General features: G+C 41.0%; 1 protein-coding gene across 4 annotated transcripts in view; it reads right to left on the bottom strand.

Moving 5' to 3' along the window:
- Positions 1-16,397, bottom strand: part of SLC7A2 (solute carrier family 7 member 2) — a 58,012-nt gene extending 41,615 nt beyond the window's left edge. The window contains exons 1-2 of one of the 4 annotated variants that reach the window (XM_040596518.1): positions 15,732-15,838; positions 13,315-13,413 (exon numbers count right to left, since the gene is read on the bottom strand). In XM_040596518.1, coding sequence (XP_040452452.1) covers positions 13,315-13,353 — 39 coding nt within the window. In that variant the 5' untranslated portion in view covers positions 13,354-13,413; positions 15,732-15,838. Of the gene's footprint in view, positions 1-13,314; positions 13,414-15,731; positions 15,839-16,173 lie in introns of those variants that run through there. The other 3 variants (XM_040596525.1, XM_040596533.1, XM_040596552.1) reach the window with 3 other exon arrangements.
- Positions 16,398-19,190: the final 2,793 nt, after the last annotated feature.

Here is a 19,190-nt window from a genome sequence, read left to right as displayed (position 1 = left end):
AACAAAATTCCCACTCTGATGGGAAATATTTTTAACACTCAGATGAAATTAAAATCTTCCTGTTAAAAAAAAAAAAAAAAGTTGAGCTATAGCTGATGAGCAATTTTCTTTCCTGTCAGCTTTGCAGATTACGAGCAGTGTTTTGTAATATAGCTAAGTGTAAAATGACTTGGTGACCCCATTTATTTGGATAATTCTTGAGGCTGATGTGGCTCAAATTCATGGAACTAATTTGTCTGGATAACAGCTTTACAAAGGTTCAGAAAAGTCTAGACATTTTCACTGTGGGAAAAAAAGATGCCCAATCCATTTATACAAACTTTAAAAATAATATCCTGCAGTCATCCTTTCATATTGCAAATTGTATTTCTAAAGTCAACAGCAGATAAACTAAAGCAGTTGAAAGGAGCTGTGTTTGTACAACACTAGAAGGTATCAAGGGAGATAGAAACAGAGTTTGATTCAACTATTTTGCAAGAAATTACACAGCAAAGAAAAAGATTGGTTATTTGGAGTACTATAGGCTCCACACAATTTTTAAGGTAAGTGAAATTTTACCTAATGATAATATGATTTAAAAGCAAGCTACTTCTCAAAGAACTAGTTAACTATGTAATTTCCTGTCCACACTGACTAAGGCTCAGGCAGAAGAGCTGTAAGATTCATGAGAAGTCTGAGCAGTTTCTAGCAGCCTAGCACAATTTGACTAACTGGAGAAAGAAGAAAAAAGGAGGCAAGGGAACAGACATTCATTGCATTTGAGTTTTGCATCACTCTTTTTCACTACAGCTACAATTTTAGAATTAGGTTTTAAAACTTAGTTTGTCCTTAATCCATTCTGGCCTGCCAAACTATGTTCCAAAACTGGTTGAACTGGAACCATGTTCAAACACCACTGCCAAGCTGTTTTAGCTCCAGAACAGGAGGGGAAGGAAGAGTCAGCATTTATTTCTTTATAAAAAAAGAAAAAGAAAATACTTAATTTTTTATCCTTGATCCAGAAATTCAAACAGTTATGTATAATCAAAAAGACTGAAATCCCTTCAAAATTAAAGGCTTTGTTATAAAAGCACTTGAATTTACTACAGATTGTAGCCACATGGCAAAATTCTTTCCATAAATGCACTTTGAGTCCTAGTTAGAGAAACAAGAAACTTTTCAGCCATGCTAAGATAAAAAATATCTCTGCAATTAGTTATACTGCAGTAACACCCAGCTCAGAATCAAGGCCTGTCCAAGAGCTAAATCTAAGCAAAATCAGTAGCATAAGAAAAGTAGAGGTAAAACAACCTAAAGTGCATGCATGGCGTGGTGGGTTCATCCACCTTCCTACTGACGTGCAATCAATTTTCCTGACTGTCAAAACAAGAAGTTTGCCATTGCTGCTAACACCTTCAAACAAGAATGGAAACAGTGTGTGAAGTTCATCTTTCAGAAAAAGATAAGTTGATTCAGGCCAGCAATTAGGTTTTTTCACCTCGCAATCCAAGCTTGGCTGGATGCTTCCTGCAGAATTACTTTTTCAATAGTTACCTATTTACCCAAGTGGCATCAAAAGGAAGCAGATTTCCCGCCTAAATTTTTAAACCCAGGTTTCTTTCTTTGGTGCTTCTTAAGTTGTGCAGATTCAATATTTTCCATTACACAGCAAATGCAACTTTTTCAAGCACTTTCTTTACACTTCCCTCTTTTTGGCAAAGTTCCATCAGCTGAAGATCCACAGTCAGTCTGGGATAAGAGCTTCCTCTCTTTGGATACTTAATTTCACGATAGCAGATGTGCACACCAAGAACAGTCCAGTAGAAGGCTTATTTGACTTAGACTTCATGGTTCCATACTTAGCTCAGTGTTCATGAACTACTACCAAGCTAGACAGAGACAGGTAATTAAATGGTGCTAGAATTTTTTATTTCTCCCTGACTGTCACCACCAACACAGGGTGACTGCATCAGTCTCAGAGCTTTGGAGAGGGACAGTGGGACATGCTTGATGCAGGGCTAGTTGTAAAACTGTTACCACAACAAGTTTTGAAATGGAATCTGAAAGAACGAGAGAGTCATGTACAACAAGTTTCATTCACATCAATGCCACTGTCAGCGTAATGACCTGACTGCAGCGTGTACAGGCAGAGTCAAGTCACCCTGAGTATGTTTGCATTGGCATTTTTGTTTAGCTCGGATGCATATTATCAAAGCTACTCTCCCAGTCATTTTCACCATTCACTGTGCTTTGGTTCATTCCATGGAGCAATCCTGAACCATCCTTTTGGATGAAAGAAATTTGAATACCTGCTCCAGAACAGCACCTAATACACTCTAACTGGTAATGGAAATTCAGTCTGTGGGGCCAGACAAAAGGTAAGCTGATGTCCTCCCAGTTCTCACACATACAAAAACATGAGTGGTGCGGTCAGTGGATCCACAGCACCACAAGTTTTCCTCTACAGCTTCATTCCCGCCAAGCTACACCACTTGCTGAAGCAGACCCTGCCACTGCTTACAGGTAACAGTGACTCCTCAGCTGTGAAGGCTGCAGGCTGGTCTGCCAACCCACCTGAATGCAAAGGTGCTTACCAGAGAGCTCAGCTCTGTGCTGTCACTGCTTCATTAGCGGTTAGGGCATAATTTGAGCTAACAACTTAAGCTGATATTTACACCAGAATAAGTGGTGTACCCTGACTGGATGCTTACTCCTGCTTTCTTCCCTTGGGTCAACATGAACATTTCTGTAGCTGCAAAGTGAATTAAACTGGGGAAGGGAGCCTCGTACAAAGAAACAGTTTTGACCCAGGTTAGTTTCCTGATACAATACACTACAGAGCTGCACCAGTTCTCGTACCAGCATTACTGCAGGGTACGTATGGAGAAGGATAAACTGCTGTAGGCAAGGGGCATTGCTTCTTTTGGTTGTCATGCCAGCTGCAACATTTGTGAAACGACAGACTTAAAATATAACTCCTTTTTGGTGCAACCGTAACTCAGAGTTAGGACAAGTTGATTTTCAAGCCATGCAGAACGGTCAGGCAAGCTAAGAACCCGTAAATGCCACGACAGTCTGAATGGCAAGAAAAAAGTCTAGAACGTCAAACTGCGGGAGTGTTGCTGGTGGATGACTCATAATAATGCATCAGATCTGATCCCTCCACTGGCAGAAATGCCTGCAAAAAACAACTCTATTTTAAGTAAACTTGGACAGGTTGGTTGTTCAGTTTGGAGCATTACTGATAGACACTGTGGAAATAGAGATATTTAGACAATACCAGTTACAAAAGTTACTTAAGTCTTACTTCATTCCAAGTTCTGTGTAATGAACTGAATACTGACACCACACCCTGCACCCTGATGTGGCATTCACTGATGGGAATGCCAAACGAACCTCTGACTCCAGGGTACTTGATCTGAAGTTCAAAAAGTATAACGAGGCCTCTACAGAAATTATATAGACACTATTAGTTCTGCTTTATTTCTAAGAAAATACTCCCCAAGTTCTATTTCCTCATGCCTTTATTTCAGTGCCAACACTCTTATTTCAGCACAAACTCTAAGAAAAAGAAACAGTTGAGAAAGACAAGGACAGCAACTTACAGAAGCTGCATTTGTATAGGAGGAGTTTATCGACTCATTTCAGTCTCCCATTTCCACAGCTGTGTTCTCAGCTTCTGGAGAAGACCCTTATGAAAGCTTATCCCCACCATGTGCTGAGATGGTTTTAATACATGAACTTGGAATTCAGGTAGGAGGCACTGCTGAATTTGAGGGCTCATCTATCTAAATCAGTACTAACTAGACTTCTCCCACTTCCCTTTTGATACAAATTTCATCTTGGTAACTGTCCATCTAGTTCAAAGGGCTTAGTATATGCCTTCTTGTACATAGTATATGTCACAGTATAGCAAACAGGCTGCGGCAGGCATCCAGGCAGTATCTGCTTCCTATCATCCAAAACCAAGCTGGTATACTGTACAAGCCTGAAGTCACACATAAACCAGTCACACACTCATCCTTATACAAAAATGGCCCTTGGGTTGTTCTTTGGATCCCGACTCGCTTGCCAGCTTAAGATTCACTACAAAAAAAACCCAACAAACCCAATCCTCTGCATCAGCCAGGATTTCTTTTATTAGTAAAATTCTCCAACATTACATTGCTAAATTCCCAGTCTATAACACAACACAATGCTGCCATATTATTTAACTAGTAAGCAAGATTCCAGAAGTGGCTGGAAGGTTCAGATATACTTTCTTGATATAGATCTTCAATGATACATACAAGAAATGAAAAGGACCTCTCTAAATGGTCAAATCGCTATCAAAGGCCAGCAAAACAACCCACACAGGATGGGAGCAACATTTTTGTGATTTCCATTCTTCACTGCTTAGGATGGTCAGCTGCTCCTCACTGGTGCAGCATGGTGTGGGATCATCTTCTGAAACATTAGTTTGAATGCATGGTATATACTGCTTCACATTTTGCAACCTTGAGTGGGATTCCATTTCTCAAAGACTAATACAATCAGTATCAAGCTTTGCCTCTTCAGAGAAGAAAACATGTTTCTTGTAATGGCTCCTACCTCAGAGTCCATGCTCAAAAAGTTATCTTTCTGGTTTGCCCAGTAATTTACCCGAAATACTAAACCCAGCCAAATAAATTTCAGCAGAACTGTATCAGTCATAAAAAATGCTAATGTCAAGGACTGCTGTACTTCTGATGGAGCAATCCAACCTTTCCCCTTCCAGCCCTCTGGAGTAGAAAGCTGTGGTAAAACATTCAACATTATGCAAGTTCCCTGGCTGACTCAGTTCTATATTCAAGCACACAATTTCTATATCCTATCCAATTCACAGATTTATTTCCCAAGTTTAGTTTTGTGGAGGTTTTTTTTGTTGTTCCTGAAATACTGCTTGCTAAATTTGCTAAGAGAAATGCAAAAGTTCTCCACTTTCAAACCAGCAGCCATGCTATTTGTTGATGAGAATGCTGCTTCACAGAAGTGGCACTGTGGATAAAGCTGCTATATACCACTGTTCCAGGTCTTTCTCCAGCCTTTGGGAAATTTTTTTACAGGCTTTGCTTACCATCGAAGAAGATTCTATGTACAGCACTTGCAAGCTTGTCTCCCTAGAAAGCAGATGCTCCACCAACTACTACAATTTTCTCTTCTGACTCAGATGATCGGTTTTCAACGGTTTGCAATCTCCTCCAGTGAGGTGGAGAAATTCAACACTGTGTATCTCACATGCCCTGCCGTGCATTTCGAGTCCTGTTTCCCTGAACGTAGTGGGAGTCAAAGTAGGAGTGAGCTTCTTTGCTTACAGTTCTTTCCAGCTACCGCTTCCGACCCCAAGCTGTCCCTCCAGGGAACACCATAAGCACCATTCACAGAGTCCTGTGTTTCTGCTGCCTTTCTGCCATTTGCAAACACTTGCAATTAAACCAACTCACTGTTTGACTGTGTGCTATCAGCAGTGTTTGTTATCAAATTCTTAGAAACCATATGGAACATTGAAACCCAGGCTTTTATTAGCTATGTTTCAGCCACATTAAAATAACTGGATTTTATTGTTCCTTGATGTAGATTAAAGGAAGATACTTATCACACTCACCATCTTCTACAGGAGTAATTTGTACAAATTATCACACAGCTGTTTGGACAAATATACTGTAATATTGCATGTTTTCAGAAACAGGCACAAGAAAATTTTAAAGAAAACTGATAGCTTATAATAGCCTACTAATAAATGCAAATGAGAACTGAGAGTGTGTTGGGGCAGGATGGAGAAGGGGGATGTTTTATAACTTCAGTAATTTCACTGGTTCCTATGGAAATATTCCATATTTACAATGCCAAACAGACATCAAAATCAGGTCAAATATTCAGTAATGGAACTACGGTTATAGTAAAGATTAACAGATGTGAAGTAGGAACTATCCAAAATCCTTCATTAAAAAAAACATTTTCACATACAAGTAAATTACCGAACAAATCTAAAAGAACATAATGAAAAATGCACTTGGTAAGTGATATCTTCATGATTAAAAATTTCTTACTTGCTTTAGCTCCTGTCCAAAGAAATCAAACTGTGGAACTGAACTCTACAAGAGTTCCTATATTGCAGGAAAAATATGATTCTGAATGCCCAAACTTACTTCAAAAGTTTGAGGGATAAAACACTCCAATGACCAAAGTTTGGCAACTAATGCTTTGTCCAGTAAAAAAAAAAAAAAAATGCTCTAAAAGGAAGGAAAGAAAAATCAGAGAGGATACAATAAATTACTGTGGAGCATATTCAATAGTTTCTTCCAAAGGTGGTACAATTTAAGTAACTTACACTGCTTAGTCTATTCTCTCCTCTGGGTCCATCCCTTAGTTGTGGCTGTATGGCCATGTGTGTGGCCGTGTGATAAACGGGAACAGGGAACTGATCTTTAATCAAAAGTATCCCAAGGAAACAAATGAATTCATTTCCTAATCCAGTTCATTGCGCAGTACTACAAACAGCTGTGCAGGCACAGAGGGATGGTTACCGAAGCAGGAACAAGAGATAGCAGCCTGGAGCACCAGAGCTGCTTCTGCTGACACGGCTTCAGTAAGAAATGCACAAGCTGTACCTATGAACACATCCAGACTGGGAAAGCTGCTTGTTTCACAGAGCATAGTGGATACATTTTAATTAGTTACAATGAAATAGTGTAAACATTCACTTCACATAATCAGAAAGCTGACTTAATTTATTGTGTGTGCATGAAAATGCAACGTCAACAGTATTTTACTGCAAATTTTGCTCTTTTTGCATCTGGTTCATTGAACTAAGTGCCACCCATCTGTTACCACATAGGACAGGAAAACAGTCAAACACAAAAAAAAACACAACTCTTATTTAATACAAATCCAAAATTATTTGCTTAGACAACTAATGAAGTGGAGTATATAGGCAATTAAACACCATAGAAGGCATTACAGAGTACTACAAAATTGCAGGAAGGTTTATAAAATTTTATATCTGGGACAATTAGAAATACAAAATGGGGTTATTAAGTCTGATGTTGAAACTAATTGCCTCAGAATAAGGCACATGCATGTAATAAATTGAAATGGTCTAATAAAATATTTCTAATAGTAGGACATTGCATGGGAGACTGCAAACAATTCTGGACTGGATACCCAGAAGCAGTGTCCCACTAAGGAATAAATGCTGAAACAATTAGAACAGATTTCCTTCATTTAGGCAAACTATGTTACAGGGCTGATTTTTCCCCCCCTCAGACTGTTTCTTCTCTTTCTGCCACACAAAAATCAGACAGTGAATACCTCGCTGCTGTAAGATAGTCATTCCACCAGAATACCTCATTGCAAATGGTAACTTGCTGCCACAGGGTTTTTTTCAGTATCAGGCTCTATCGCCATGATGACAGCTGCATTTTCATGGCACAAATGAGATTTCTCCAAATGACATGAACATCTACTTTTTAAGTCCTGAAAACTTCTTCTAATTGTCTTAAAGATCTAATGGAGTCTCAGCAAGAGTTGGTTGATGTAATTTCCACAAAAAGATTATACAATTTCACAAACTGAACATTCAGAAGACAGCAGGGAAAATGAAGCAGAGGTGGAGAAATTAACAAAAAGCAAGACTGGTGGGAGTCCGATATGAAAAGCATGTTATAATAGGCAGAGCTACAATAAAACTAAGCTCTAAAATCCAAATGTATGATTTTTGGGAGTATCTGTGGGGAGGGCAGTAGAAGATCACAGGTTAGTCTTCCTGATGGTCTTGGCTTAAAGCATCCACGTACTCAAGCTCTGAGTGACTGTCATGCACTTCAGCAAAATAAAATTATTATTATTGTTGCTAAACAGGCAAGCAATATCTCACTCTAACACTCTATTGCTTTTAGTTTAAAAAGATAATAAAATATACTCAAGAAAGAAGCAGAGAATGTATTATTTGTGAAGTCACAACACTTTCCGTATGGGAAAACATATTTATGAACAACTCATTCCTGCAGAAGTATGAATTTAAATAACTTTGGTGTCCACTGTGGGATTGTTCTAACCTATTTATTTTATTGTCAAGGAAATTTCTGCTAGCAAGTCATCAAGAGTAAAACCAAAGACCACAAAGTATGCTCTTCTTTCTAATGTTCTGAGACTACGTAAATAAGCCAGCACTGAATGTTTTACTTAAATTGCAAGTTTAGTTTTCAAGCAAGCTAGAGAATGATGCAGACCTGATATGGTTCATAAGTTCTATGCAGCACAAGAATTTATGCAAAATGTGATTGAAAACGTGAAACTGTTAGTGATCTGGGCCTACCACATGCCTTAAACAAACCTGTTCAAACTTTTCAGAGGCAAACACCATGTGAATCATCATTGCTTACCTATGCAGCATCTCATCTTCTGTCACCTCTGCTACAGAAAACAAGCTACCACAGAGAACCTCATAATATTCTTTTTTGCCACATAAGTGGCACAAATTTGTCACTATTCAGCCTCCATATGCCCCAAAAAGTCCTTCATATACAATGACCTCTCTCAGCTTTTTCCTAGATGTTGTGTTGCACTAACCATGTATTTCCCCGAGTGGAAAACAGAGAGCTTGGCGATATGGGGAGCTCTGCATATTGCCTCAACTAAGTATGATTAACTGCTCTAAATTCCACTCGGTTGTTTAGACCCCAAGAAGAGTCTGACTAGATGTGCCAGATTTGGTTTCAGGCATTTGGATACTGAAAAACAACAAGGATGTCCACCTTACTTTCTGTCAGGTATTTAGATCTCTCACATAAATGGAAAATTTACAAGAATCCTTTTGGCTCTAGACAATAAGGCAGAAAAATACAAATACTGGGCAAGGCAGTTACAGACCTTAGGAAAGATACTTCATTGTTTTAAGTCTATTTGCAAACATGTTTTTAGCTCCAGGATGGTCAGGGCATGGGGCTGTAGGCATAGATTGTTTACATCAGCACAAATCTCTACAGACCATCAAGTTATTCCACGCAAACTGATGTAAACATGAAGTGCAGCCATCTCTACTGTACTGAAAAATAAGTTGGGAAATGGGAAAGAGAGCACTGTGAGAACAGGAGGCACAGCAACTCACCTTTGAAGCTTCCTTGGGAGTCAAAGTACTTTATGAAGTAACTTGAAAAGATATTTTAATCTTTATTCATAGTAAATATGTGGGCCAATTCAGAATGGGGCACAATTAAACTAACAGAAAGGATAAGATACACTTTGAGGAATGGCAAGGACATGTACACAGGTCACCTCAAAACAGTGAAAACCCCAAAGCAGGCTTGTAAGATACAAGACTGAAGTCTCCTCACAGACGGTAATTTAAGTAGTACAAATTTCAACTTCTTTGAACTTTTCCATCTGACAGTGAATATTATAATTGCAAATTTTATAGTATTTCTAACCCAAGCACCATGTACTTCTCAGTAATTCTTATCACTCAGTTTTATATTGGATCTTCTTATTGATTTAGTTCAAGATAACTGCAATCTTTCTCTTATTAGTTTGTCAGCGTAGCAATTTACCTAGTACGTACTCATGACTATTGAAAAAAAAAGTAACTTTTTAGGAAAAAAAAATTCACAGATGTAAGAGATGCCTTCTGCAAACAGGCCTGAAGAAGCCCCCAGCTCAGGACTTGCCCCTTCACACACAAGACCTCATTACACGTGCAGAATGGGCCCTCCTTATCGGTAGCCTCCCAGGGCCCCTTCCCATGCCTACGCAAAGGAGGAGGACACTGTGGACACAGCTTGGTCAGCAGTGCATAGGTGTAATGCACCCAGATTTTCTAAAAACATATTGCTGAGGAAAAACAGTAACAGCAGAACATAGAAATTATCATGGACCTGTTATTGCAAAACATGCAAGAATCTTTGCTGGCCTACAATTTTCACACAACAAACCTGACATTTCATGATACATAGTTCTCCAGTACTACCCATAAAAATTCTCCCTCTCCTCACATCCTTACAGCAGAATGGAACAATTGAATTCTGTGACTGACTGCACTCAAATACTTACTGTTAGCTTCAAACCTTAAAACAAGTTAGACTGTCATTATAAGGATCAAAAATACCGCCTAGGCATCTAAACTACTGTTTCTAAAAGGCACGCTGAAGCCCTGTACCTTTGAAAAGAATCACACATTCATGCTAATTCTATATATCCACAAGCTTTTTCATCTAATCCACAGTGCTGAAAGCATTTTATGGAAAGTCACATCCCATTGTTTTCTCTCAACTGCATGATAGTCCAAAAACATTCAAGGGCAGAATAAAATCCATATTACATCAAATCACTCCTAACCAGTGAATACAGAGGAACTAATTTAAGACCTCATGGGAGTAATCAGATATCTTCACGATATCCAAATGTTACATTTTCCTTAACTAATATGGAGATGTTTTGCAATCTAAGGAAACTGAGAAGAGGACAATAAATAACCCCTTCCAAATTCTATTTCAATTATTATTTATTCCATAACCACAATGCACATGGTACTGCACAAACAAAATAAAATAAACACAATCATTTCCCCATCTTGTCAAAAAGCTCACAATCAAACTCCAGACAAAGAACTAACTAACCTCAAACAAAATTGGCAAGAACCAGGTATTAGCTACATGAATTCACACAGCTATAGAACAGGTTACCTGCATCGCTCACTGTCTTCGTAATAAAGGAAATTAATATTAGATTGCACTGAATCCAACTCCCTCCCCAAAAAAAGTGCCACATGAAGAACATCCTTTAGAGCAAAAATCAATTTATTCCATACATTTCTCAGAAAAAATCACTTTATTCTGGAAAGCAAAAAGCAGAAGTGAAGTGAAGCTGTATATTAAACACAGAAGAGGGTAGTAAAGTGTTCCAAAATCACTTGGTGCTGTTTGCCTTCTCCTTCAGTCCAACTTCAACTGACAAACGATACCTAATTAAGTTCCCTGCAGAAGATCTTTGAAGAAAGTTCATTTATTTGAGTTTTGACATTTGACACCTTTCTAAATTTTGTCACCTTTCTACAGCAGACACACTTGTCAAAATTCCAGCAACTAGTAAAATTGGATGAATCTAATCAAGTACTATCCCTTTCTGGTAGTATATCTGACAAAACAATTTTCAGAAATAAGGTACTTTAGTGAGAACAGCCACCCCAAGACTTCTTAAAACTGGTGTTACCATCACAAAGAGGCAAACCCACCCTCTTGGGGATATGTGTACGTATATACACAACCATCACACATACATGGGAGTCTATGCAGTCTAGGACAGTCTTATTAGCCACAATAAAGCAAGCATAGATATGACAATTCTCAATGTACGACACTGTTCCAGTAGCACCTCTCCCCTAGTTACATTCAATAAACACAAACCAAATACTAGCCATTAGACCATCAATTTTTTAGACTGTCACAACCTGTCTACCCTACTTTCTATGGGGGTTCATGGTCAAGTGGGACTGATGGAACTAAAGGATATCCACATTCAAAGGTGCTGTAAATCACATCTTGTCATTAAGAGATCTGAAACAACCACCTCACACGCAGAATGCTTTACTCAAGTTTATGGTGCATTTCTTCTCCAGCTGTGTAGAACAAGATGTTGTGAGCTAACAGCTCATCCTACAGTCAAGCACATGGAACACATTTCCCCATTCGTAGCCTACATGCATTCAGAAATCTCTCATTCCACAGATATGCAATCCTGTGCAGGAACATGCAAAGACAATGACTGCATTTAGTGCCTTTCTAAGTGATCTTCCTCTTGGAGTATGCCCACTCAGATAAATTATAATTCTGACATCAGGCAAGAGAATATTGCAGATCTTGGATGACTGTCAGCAATGACTAAACTTAGGAATCCCAGAGGCCACTTTTACTACTAACCTTTATAACTCTCACTGGATTTGCAGTGGCAGATCACTTATACAAATGCTTTTTCCCAGCAGAGGAGGAGGACACGTTTGTCATTTTCTGAAAGCTCAACTCTGAAAGCTTCCAACAGCCCTGTCACTTGACTTACCAATACTAAATTGTTTAGCTACTAAACCAGTGGAATGAGGATGATTCTTACCCCAACTGGACAATGCACAGAAAGTTGAAGAATCAATAAGACAGGATCACAATTGTATTGTGACACTGAGGGATCAAAAGCAGTGTGATAAATGACAAAGATGTCATGAAGGTAGCCGCTTTCAGATACATGAAAACTTTTAGATACAGAAACATGACTCCAAGTATTTTTATATACTTTTTAATAATTTCAGCAGCATATAAAATAATTTTTAATATCTTAGTATGTAAAAATCTAATGTGAATACATTAAGTTGTGCTTTAAAGTCACAAATATCACTGCAAACTGTTTTCTACATCTTTGTCTATATGGTATTAATAGATCGCAAATTGCCTGGGAAGTACCAGAGGGAACAAGGGAATAGAAATGGCAGAAAATTACTTATTCTAGTGTCAAAAGTTAACAATAAGTCAAGGACAGGACCAGTAGCCTACAATGCATGCTATGTTTTATGTTAATGCCCTACCTAATATTGTCTACATAGAAAAAAATTCCTTAAAGGGTTCTACCATGAAGTATGTCATCCAATGAGCTGGGGAGAATGCTGGTTAAAAACAGGACAGCAGGCAAGCTATGCTTTGTTGTGTTGGTTTGGGGTTTTTTTTGTGTGTCATATGATACTCTCTATCATGATCAACAGATGCCAAAATACCTATAAGAACCAATGCAGTTGAAGGTGATCAAAAAAGTATATGAGTAAAGCTGAGAGAACTTTATGATCTTATAATGTCTATGACAACTTAAGGTTGTTGAGACTTAGCTTAAGCTCTTTTTTGATCATTTGCAGTCTTCGCCCTTTGCTTGCCTCTGTCTTAAACAAAAGTCCACTGCAAAAATGAACAAAAATCTGCCATGGCACAAACGGAGGAACTAAATCTTCACAGCAACTTTCTGTTTTTGCAATGAATGCATGTCACAACTTTTCTCAGTTACCCTGTAGGGTGTGCAAGCTGAAAGGTAGAAGCAATTTGGTTTGGTTTTGTTGTTGTTGCATTTTCAAGGAAGCTAAAGACCACACTGACTTAAATTGATGTATGTTGGTTCCCCGCCCCCCCCCCCCCCCCCCACAGTTGCAGAGTTAATCTGTCCCATTTCTGGACCCTACACTTGTAAAATTTAAGTTTCACATTTTTTCACTTTAAGATACATGTGGGTTTTGCAATTACCTCCACCTAAAGGAATTGTAAGCTACTGGATTCTTGTATCCAACATACTTACCCAGGAGGTCTGTCTGGTTTTAGTCACTGTAACAGCCATCTGCAACCACCGATTAACAAACAGAAGCCTCTTCCTTCAAAATACATTGTTGCCAAAACACTTCAAAAGTGAAAAAAGTTTTAAAGCAGTTTTAAATTATTATTATCCTTTTATCTCACCTGTCTTTATACTCACTGCCAATTATGCCAACATATTCATACAGAACATATCCCCATAAAGCAGCTAATAAACAACATTAATAACTTAACACATTGATTCCAAATTCACTGCCATCCTTAAGTACCTTGTTACCTAGAACATTCATCTTAGAAAAAATTAGAATTATATACAAACAGGTTGAAAATACACAAAACACATGAATTTATTAAGTTGAAACTGATTTTTACTTAATCCATAAGTATATACAAAGCTAGAAGGGGCTACATATTCATGCATCTTATCAAGCACATTTTTACTCAGGTCAAGAACGTTGGTCAGATCATTTATGCGTGCCAACATACCGAACTCTGGGATCAAAACTTCACTGCCCTAAAACTTCCCAAAATGCCAGTCTTCATCTAAGCCTGAAGAATCAAAATTTGTCTTTTAGTAACATCGGTTAGACAGAAGATCACTCCATGCATGGATAATTTTCATCACAACACGTGACAAAAAACTATAAATGTATGTCATTCATACAAAGAGTCACTGCACCTTTCACAAGGTATCATTATGGCTACTCATGTCTCTGTGGGGTTGTTTTATTCCTGCCCCAACTAATGTCAGAACCCAGAGGGATTTAGAAACATTGTGTGGCCAGTGATAGGGTCAAATGGAATCAACTGCAGCAATGGACATCTGCTTATAGGAGTAGGGCAGGCACCATGTCTTTTGCTGTCTGACTATATACTGTATTATAGATGTCAATGAAAAAAAGTTCAGTTTTCATATAGGCCTTATACCTATTTTTACTGTCAATCTTAATATTTTAATGCCATTAGGTAACACAAACCAGAACTCAAAACATTTTCCACACTGTGTAATCCAAATCCTAATCCAAGATCCACTGCATATTGAATCTGCAGCGTCTACATGAACTTTTCATAGGATTTGCTTTGTCTTTATAGCATAAACAAAATACCATCAGCTTGTTTCAATATATACAAGTTCTGTATGCTGTGAGATCCCTTGTCTTACATTCCCCACCTCTGAAACATCTGAATGCCTCAACGTATTTGTTTTGGTTTTCATTAGGAACAATACAAAGAGAAATGTGTTTGAAAGCTTTTAAATAAATACATGTTGGGTATTAACATACTTGAAGTAGAAGGCAGGCTTGCAGGAGTTCCTTTCAAAGCTTGGGCCAAACTTCAGGAAACTTCTATCCCTTACACAGGTATGTTACTTTTGCTAGAATGATGTGTTGAGCACCAGCACAACAATCAGCAGAAACTACACTCACTGCCAGAACCAAGTGCTGTGGTATCTCCCACTCCCCCCAAACTAATTCAGTTCAGAGCAATTAGTGGAGTTCACCCAGATGCAAGATTTCCATCAGATCCACAACACTATCATCCAAACGGTATCACAAATCTCAAGTGATAATCGATATTTTAAAATGAAAGATTTTGTTCTGCAGCTTCAGATAAGTTAATTTTAAATAATATTTTATCAGGCTAGCTTCCTCCAGCTGCCAGTAGCATTACCCGTTGGATGACATACACTTCAAACGCATTTCTATATTTAAACATGCAAGCTGGCAGAAGGGAAGAATCTTAGGTTTCCTAAACCTGCTTTACAAGAGTTGGGGACCTGCACCCAGTTCATGCTCTCCACTAAAGCACGAATTCCCAGCTTCTCACAACGCACCCAAGAACGGAGGTTGCGCGACCGTGCACTTCGATTCAGCAAAAACCTCCAGGTGAAGTCAGTGCCGGAGCGAGCTTGTGGGAAACCCTGGGAGGGCAGTTTCACCCATCCACGCCTCCAAACCTTTACAACAGCAGCAGCCGCCGCTACCCCGGGACCAGCAAACGCGGTCCCGCACCTCTCGCCCGCAGCCCTCAGGTGCCCCTTGCCTTGTGCCCCGCACCCCCGTGCGGGCCCTGCCCGGCCGCGGCAGCCGAGCGCTGGCGGGGATGGCGGCCGGGAACAGCCGGCGCCGCTTCCCCCGCGGCGCAGCTTAAGAGGCAGCAGAAGAGCCCTCGGCCTCCCTCCCCGCGCAAGCAGCCCGGCACTAAGAGCAGCTCCTCGGAGCCGGCGGGCTGAGCCCCTTCCAACCGCGCATCGGGACCCCTCGCCCGGCTCGGACGCGGAGGGAGCGGGATCCCTCGCTCCCACGCCCCAGCCAGGCGAACGGTCCCGGCGGCGGCTCTTCCCCCAACCCCTCGCCCACCCGGTCCCGAGGAGGGGCAAGGCGGGAGAAGGGCGGCACTTACGGGGCCCGGGCACGGCTCCCTGCGGCGGCGCCAGGTCGGGGTGCGCGGAGGCGCAGCGGCAGCGGCGGGTCTCTCAGCGGCGCAGCCGGGGCGCTCCTCCCCTCAGGAAGCCCCCGTGCCCGGCCTTCCCACACGTGCGGGGCCGGCAAACCCCACCCCGCCGCGCCGACCCCCTTCCCGCCCTCCCCTCCCCTCCCCTCCGGAGCCGGGCCACCCCCGGCTGAGCGGCGCGGCGGCGCAGCGGGGAGACGGGGCTCTTCCCCGGGGCGTCGGGCCGTGTCACTCGCCGCGTCCCTCGGGGAAGGGAGGCCGGGCAGCCCCAACTCCGCCACTGGGGCTAGTGCCACCCTCAGCGCCGTTACAGACACCCCCCCGGCCGTTACAGAGCCCCTAACACCTAACGGTCGAGGAGCGACCGTTAAACCCCACCCGCGAGCCTCACCTGTTTCTCACTACTGACAATCACCGGCATTTTCTAACCTAGTCTCGTCCTGAGCGCCTTGCAGCTCTGCATGTGAACAGCACCTGCGGGGGGGTCGCGATCCGCCCTCAGAAACAATTTCCCACACAGTTTTACGCGGGCGAGTGTGTGGGTGGCTGCAGCCCCGGCCCTGCGTGAGGTGACAGGAACGGCTGCTCCAGGACCGGCGGCCTTCGCACCGCCCTGTGCTGCCTGCCGGGTGTGTTTTCCAGGGCAGCTTTCCGAAGCGTGCAGTGGCAGTGGGGTGGCACGTCACGTGCTGCTGCTCCACGTGTGTCGTGGCAAAGCTCCAGGGGGAAGGTGCGAAGGAAGGGGAAAGAGCTGCTGTGGCTGTCCTAGCAGACAACGCTTCGAAGGTTTTGGGGTACATCGTAGGCAAAATTTGGCTGAGAGCAGCAAAAAGTGACACAGGATGGGACACAGCACCAGCCCATCACATGCATCATGCTACTTCTTTTCATTCCAGTGCTGTCAATCAGCTTCATAAACTGCCTCTTCCTACGAGCCTTGTCATGTTTGAGACGCCTGGGTCTTGGCAGCTCCATGTGTCCACAGGTTGGAGAGTTTTTGTGCCTCCCTCTCCTTCGGCCTAAATAATTCAAATTGTTCCCTTGGGCCAGATATCTTTAAAAACTCACTTTAAGGCTAAGAATAGTCTTAGGCTAAGAATAGCAAATGCTAAGAATAATTAACATTAAGAATAGCCAGAATAAATCTTATGATCATAGTCTCTTTCTCCCTGCATATATTCTACTTACATAAGACCTTTCCTTTCAACACTGTAATTGAAATGCATCAAATCATTGGGAATACCTTTAAAAACTTTGGCTGTGGATCTGCTAGTCTCTTTTCTGTGATACTCTGTCACCATATGTGGTGTGTATGTGCATATATACATGCATATGTACATTATATATACATATACATGTATCCCTACTGTAGGCTTTAAGAAAACTGAGGTTGTTCCATGAACACCAGAACTAACAATACAGCTGACTTGTGAAAAAATGTCTTCATTGTCTTTAAGTTTTTGTGTGACATCTTTAAACTTAACCCTTTTGCTTCAGTCACAACTTTCCAACAATTTTTTTAATCATGATACCCAAACCTTGTGCTATCGGTGAATCCCGTATAACTAACATTTCACTACTGGGGTAAACTCTTATGTAAATTTCTATGAACAGGCCTTCAAATTGGCTTCAGATAATATTTAAACAAGACCAGTAATTACATACCATCACCAGCTATCCTCCGTTCAAGCCAGTTACTTAGCTTATGTTTCACAAAAAATAACGCTAATATATTTCCATGAAGATTTTATACCAGTCCTGCAGTGCTTCTACTCTCTTCACATCCATGATTTCTTGAAGAGACTAATGCCATGTTCTGTCAAGGATGCAGGCAAAGCCAGTGAAGGTCTAGACCATTTTCAGCACCCCTAGATCTCTATTGTTCTTTTGTAGAGGACTTACACATTGAATATATTCCCTTCTGATTAATTTTTCGGATCTAAATGTCATTTACTCTTCAGGAAAAGAGTTGTCTGTCTTAAATATAGCTCTTTCCATGATGAATAACAATGTTCCTTACAGTTAAAAATTTAAACTTAATAATGTAGGTTTCAACTATTAGACCAAGGGACTTCTGTGAAGATTCCAGCTGAAGCAGTCATGTGTATGTGCATCTCTTCCGCTGTCAATACTGCCTGTAAAGTGTGAAATTAAATATTTACATCCAATATTAATGGGGTTTTGAAATGCCACTACCTAAAGCAGGAGAAATGGCCAGATATTATCTTAGCCCTAATTATACTACATTGCTCTTTTAACAATTGAAATGTCTCCCTGCTCTATCAGTCACTGTGGTGGTGGTGAAATGTTGACAGATCCATAACTTCTTTTATAAAAAGCAGTAGAATGTCACCAGCCTCAGCAAGCATGTTTCTGGGAGGTCTGGTAGTCCTGCACAGACACAGCTTTCCTTTCTTTTAGCGGAAAGTCCTTTCGTGCTGACTGTGCAGCCATGGTAAAGTGCCTGCTTTGGGAACCGTTCCCATTTTGGGGGGCCTCAAACTCAGGTTGTCAGCCTTCAATTTATCGCTGACCACTTGTAAATGTCTCAGTTCTGATTCAAATGTTTAGTATGTACTGATGTATCACATAATTAAAGCAAATAGTAGTTATTCCAGTTTGTTAGTTTTGCAGCCTCACCGGGAATGCATGTATCCTACAGTCAAACATGCAACTGCAGCTCACAAACATACAGTCTAACTTGAAACCAACTAGATCAGAAACTAGCAGAGTCATTGAACTCAGTGCTGACAACAAACATGCCCAAGAATTTTTTGTTTGTTTACCAAAGCTTCCTGGTCATGTTTGGAGTTAGCAATGAACTCTGTACTCCATGACTACAGGTAAACAGACAACAAGCAGTCCAGGTGAATGAGATCCCTGCTGCCATCACTACACTTTAGATACTGCCTGGGATGCCATATGGAAATACTTGAAAGTACCTTTATTCTCCTTGTTGAGACTAGGACATTGTCTCTCTTCTTTCAAATGTAGATCAAATCCCATCATTAACCTGCCTAGGTTTTGGCCCTTCTCCTTCTACCGGGAAACTTTCAGAACTGCAAATCTGGAACTATAACTATCTGAAATCTAGAGATACTGTGATTCAGCCCTCATGCTGTGGGTTTCTTATGTCATATGATCATGCAGAGTGCTAATGTGACAAAAGAAGACCAGAAACATGTTTGGGCAGTGACTGCTTAGATCAGGGCTCCTCAAACTTTTTAATCAGGGGGCCGGCATGCAGATGCAGTGGCAGGCAGTCATCTGCAACTGCTTCGTTTCCCCCCCCAGCCCCCAGCGGGGTGTGTGTGTGTGTGTGGTGTGTTCTCTAAATACCAGGGGCCGGATTGAGGACCCTGGGGGGCCCTATCAGGCCTGCGGGCTGTAGTTTGAGGACCCCTGGCT

Source organism: Falco naumanni, chromosome 1, assembly GCF_017639655.2.
Source record: "Falco naumanni isolate bFalNau1 chromosome 1, bFalNau1.pat, whole genome shotgun sequence".
Classification (NCBI taxonomy): Eukaryota; Metazoa; Chordata; class Aves; order Falconiformes; family Falconidae; genus Falco; species Falco naumanni.
Note: the sequence above shows the minus strand (reverse complement) of the source record. Positions and strands in the feature narration are given on the sequence as shown.